The sequence below is a fragment of the Hippocampus comes genome, unplaced genomic scaffold (assembly GCF_001891065.2).
Source record: "Hippocampus comes isolate QL1 unplaced genomic scaffold, H_comes_QL1_v1.1 scaffold892, whole genome shotgun sequence".
In the NCBI taxonomy this organism is placed as follows: domain Eukaryota; kingdom Metazoa; phylum Chordata; class Actinopteri; order Syngnathiformes; family Syngnathidae; genus Hippocampus; species Hippocampus comes.
Genome location: NW_017806089.1, coordinates 1 through 4,379, shown reverse-complemented (window position 1 = coordinate 4,379; position 4,379 = coordinate 1). Strand labels below are relative to the sequence as shown.

The 4,379-nt window shown below is 53.6% G+C and overlaps 1 protein-coding gene across 1 annotated transcript in view; it reads left to right on the top strand.

The window, feature by feature from the left end:
• The window catches only part of LOC109530813 (nuclear pore complex protein Nup133-like), a gene marked incomplete at its 5' end in the record, with an annotated part of 5,112 nt that extends 2,419 nt beyond the window's left edge, over nucleotides 1-2,693 (top strand). The window contains 9 exons of the mRNA XM_019894708.1: nucleotides 138-226; nucleotides 409-542; nucleotides 872-1,030; nucleotides 1,113-1,248; nucleotides 1,335-1,453; nucleotides 1,993-2,073; nucleotides 2,161-2,234; nucleotides 2,353-2,441; nucleotides 2,523-2,693. Coding sequence (XP_019750267.1) covers nucleotides 138-226; nucleotides 409-542; nucleotides 872-1,030; nucleotides 1,113-1,248; nucleotides 1,335-1,453; nucleotides 1,993-2,073; nucleotides 2,161-2,234; nucleotides 2,353-2,441; nucleotides 2,523-2,659 — 1,018 coding nt within the window. The remainder of the gene's footprint in view (nucleotides 1-137; nucleotides 227-408; nucleotides 543-871; nucleotides 1,031-1,112; nucleotides 1,249-1,334; nucleotides 1,454-1,992; nucleotides 2,074-2,160; nucleotides 2,235-2,352; nucleotides 2,442-2,522) is intronic.
• Nucleotides 2,694-4,379: the final 1,686 nt, after the last annotated feature.

Sequence of the window (4,379 nt, the reverse complement as noted above, 5' to 3'; positions counted from 1 at the left end):
GTCCCCCTTGGCCCGCCTGCTTTCCTTCTCACGCCGTCGCAAAAACCACCAAAATAGTCCGGCTCGTCTTGTTCTTCAGTGGCAACGGACCATCTTGGCTGCGGGTTGGAGAAGGAGGCCCTGAAGCAGAGGCGGCGGCGGCGGCAGCAGCAGCAGGGACAAGAGCGCTACGACAGCCTAGAAATGGAGTATGGTCAGCGGCGATCGGAGCTACTGGCGCCACTACGTGAGTGAAGTAGGAAACCCCCCCATCCCGAGAAAACGGTGGGACTGAGAACCGGTTGTGACAAAAAGGCTCGAGGAAAAAACGGGCCGGAGGCCACGATTTGCTTGGCCTTCAACTTGATTTGCTCGTCATCCCCGAAGTGACGGACGGATGCTTGTGACTTGTGTGTCGCCCCCCCCCAGTGGAGCTGGGCCAGTACCAGTGGGCGGCGGCGCTGGCCGAGAAGTATTGCGACTTTGACATCCTGGTCCAGATGTGCGAGCTGACCGACAACCAGAGCCGCCTGCAGCACTACATGAGCAAGTTTGCCGACCAGGTAGGACCCCCCCCCCCCCTTAAACTCAACTCAACTCGAGCACTTGGAAAAAGCACAAAAACAGTTGAACTAAAATTCAAGTCTCGTGCCGAGTCTGAAGGCAAAGAGTTTGAAAGAATCTTGCGCAGCGGCATTCTGGAGCCGCTGGAGAGGCTCGGTGGAGGCTCGGCTGACTAAAGAACGGGAGTAATCGGAATAAATAAGAAGCTTTGAAGCAGGTTTCAGGTGTAAAGGCATTTGGGCGGTTTTCTCGTCAACCTAAAACGAACTCCTTCACTCCCAAAGACGTTTTGAAACGTCTTTTCCGACTTGCTCTCCCCGGCTCGCAGAATTTTGCCGATTTCCTGTTCCGCTGGTACATGGAGAAGGGCAAGAGAGGCAAACTTTTGTCGCAGCCGACCGCTCAGCACCAGCAGCTGGCCGGATTCCTGCGAGCGCACCAACACCTCAGCTGGCTGCACGACATCCACGTCCAGCACTACCACGCCGTACGTCCGTCCGTCCTCGGCTCTGTCCTCGGCTCACCTCCGAACGCGCTCCGAACCCCCCCATGCGCTGGTTTGCACGCAGGCCCACCGGACGCTGGTCAAGCAGGCCGACGCCGAGACGCGTTACTTTGCCAAGAAGAAGACTCTGCTGGCTCTCGGCAAACTGGCGGCGCTGGCGTCCGATCTCGCGGCGGACGAGCTGGCCAAACAAGTCGACGGTGAAACCTCAGCCCTCACGCACACGCACCCCCCATCAAGTCGGGCTTCGTAGTGTGTTTGCGACGCCTGGTGTGTTTGCCCTCAGAAATTGTGGAGCAGGAGCGCTTCCTGCTGCACCAGGAGACCTTGCCCAGGCAGCTTCTGGAGGACAAGCAGCAGAACCCCGACGGCATGTCGCTTCTCAGCGCTCGCCAGCTGGTGCAGGTCAGACACGCCCCCCCCGTCGGTTGAGCGTGGGCTCGAGAGTCCCGGCGAACGGCTTTACCCGACCCGTCGCGAGAAAACCAATTCGGTGAGAGATCGAGTGCAGGAAATCCGTTCGACCACCATATCGACATCTTTGAGATCAGGTCTTTGGACTAGCACTCGCTTTCTGCGATCTGTCCTCCAGCCTGAGTACAAATTGAGCAGGGTCAACCCCCCCCCCCCCCAAAAAAATAAATAAATAAAATAAACAATTCCAATCGCCGAATCCACCAGAAAGTAGGCGGGGAAACACTGTGGGCTCGGGACGGAGCCTTGCTGCCAATCAAGTCTCCCAGTATTTGAGGCCTCCTGAATTGGTTTAGCATTGCCACAAGGTGGCGTCCAAATCGCAGCACCACACCGAATAAAAAGCCCCGCACGGGTGTGATTTTGCGAAGATCAAAAACGTTGCGCAATATGCAAGAAATGCAGAAATGATTCGGGCTCGTCGATTGGCGCCGGCCAGCCGAAAGTCACCTCGTGTGCTTTGTGCGCAGCTTTACATCTGCGACGACAACCGCAGGGCCAACGAGTACGACTTCAAAAAGGCTTTGGATCTCCTGCGGTACATCGATGAGGTCACTTCCTGCCGCCGTGGCGCGCCGCCTCCGCTCTCTCCCACGCAGGCCTTTTAACATGCTTTTTGGTTCTTCCGTCGCCGGCAGGACGACGTCGACGACGGCGGCAACATCCACTCGCTCAAGTGCCAAATCTTGGCAAAAGTTCTCCGGAGAGACGAGTGGGTTTGATTTGCGTATTTGTCAAAAGTACAGATAACGACATACACATACATATACATATGTGTGTGTGTGTGTATTGACTGGCGGACGTCGACCTCCTTTCTGTCCGCCCTCCAGTTGGTCATCTCTCGACGGCAACGACGACCCCCTGGAGGCCGCCAAGGACAGCATCTTTGTCAAGATCCTCGCCATGCTGGCTCAGGAAGGCGAGTCGCAATTGTGGCTTTTTTTTTTAAATTTAATTTCTTGCTTTGTGATGTCACGTGACGCGTGTGCCGACGCCGCAGGTGTCCGGCTGCAGACGTACCTGCCGGAGGTCAAGGAGCTGCTGGAGGTGGACGAGCTGAGCGCTCTCAAATCCAAACCCTACTTTGAGTTTGTGTTGCGAGCAAATTACGAGCATTACCTGGAGGCGCAGATGTGAATGGCCGACTTGAGAACCCCCCCCCCGCCCCCCCCCCCAATCTTCTCCTCAATAAAAATTGTGCCGTTTGGAAAGTGTACTTGCTTGAAACAGGTCAGTGTTCAAAGGTATCCTCAGAATGTATGTGTGTGTGTGCGTGTCCTGCGATTGGCTGGCAACCGGTTCAGGGTGTCCCCCGCCTACTGGCCGAAGGCGGCTGTGAGAGGCCGCGACCCTTGGAAAATGAACGCAAGGATGGATGGAACCAACCGCGACGAAAAATTGTTTTCCAGAGGAGAAATTCGTCAAAGATCTCCCGATTCACAACAGATGTGCTTCCATGACATGAAAGGCGAAACAATCCGCAAAAAAATGGCGAGGTCAGGTCGCACTCTCCCGTTTTTTTTTCTTTAATCCCCAACTTCTAACGGCTGGCACGATGAAATCGACAATCAGAAGCAACCTTATTGATGAGAAAAGCTGACGTTCTTGGTCGTAAACGATGGCTGCGGAGGCCCGAGCTTTTCCACCTTCGAAACGTGTGAAAATATCTCGAAAGCTGCGTGACTGACGTTCGACTCCAAAATAAATGCTGACCCACAAACACCTTCAACGAAATATTTGACACTTGATGACATGATAAATAAGACACACACTTTTTAAAAAAATGTATCAAATCATGGACAACTAAGTGTGCACGCTCTTAAAAAAAGATGTCAGCGTTTATCAAAATGTCTTTTATTTCCTCTGGAGTGTTGCTGGAATAAATAAAAGCTGGGTGAAACACGGTTGGACTCAAGACCAGTATTGCATGTATGAACACATTTACAAACGTTACGCACAATCGAGCGCTTTTTCTTGGGGGCCTTTTTCTCCGGCCGCCCTGTAGGTGGCGCTCCGCTTCCTTCCGCAGCCCGCTCACATGTCAGCGGGGCCCTTGACGGCGGAGTCTTTGGCCCCCGCCACGGGCGCCGCCATGGCTGGAAGGACGCACTGCGACGGCTCGCAGTATCCGGCGGACCCCGAGGGGCCCGGGGGCCCGGGAACTCCCGGAATTCCGGGAGCCCCGCGAGGCCCCCGAGAGCCGTCGCGCCCGTCGCTGCCATATGCCGACCGGCCTGGCTGCCCTGTGGGGTGGTGCAAATATCGTGATCCGAGGCATAAAAACTCGAAATTTTCGGTCGAAAACCGATTTGGCCGAGAACGGAGACGTTCGAAAACCGAGGTTTGACTGTACAGCATTTGAATGTGACTGGCTCAGTGTGAACACAGGCGCAATCCGGATGACAAACGGGTGTGCGCCACATTAACTCTACCGTTCACGGACCGGCCTGGCTGCCCTGTGGGGTGGTGCAAATATTTTAGATCTGTCTACAGGTATATGTACACACACACACACAGGCACTGTTACAGTACATCAAAATTTGACGTGTTCTCTCAGATGTGACGAAAGGAATGCCAGGAAAAGCCTCCCAGAACAGCTGAGCTTGATTTGAGATTCACCTTTTTTTTTTTTTTTAATCGATTTATAATTCTGTAATTAAGAACACGTATTTACAGTATGACAATTATTCAATCATCTATTCTCCCTACGGCTTCTCCTGAGTTATTTTGGAAGCGAGAAATGATGCCTGGGAGCCGAAATGTTCAAAACACTTTCTCTCAAAATGTTTGCACATCACAAAGTTTTGGCGAGTCTTTGATTTCAAATCACAAACAAACGGCTGTTCCTGTGTTGGCC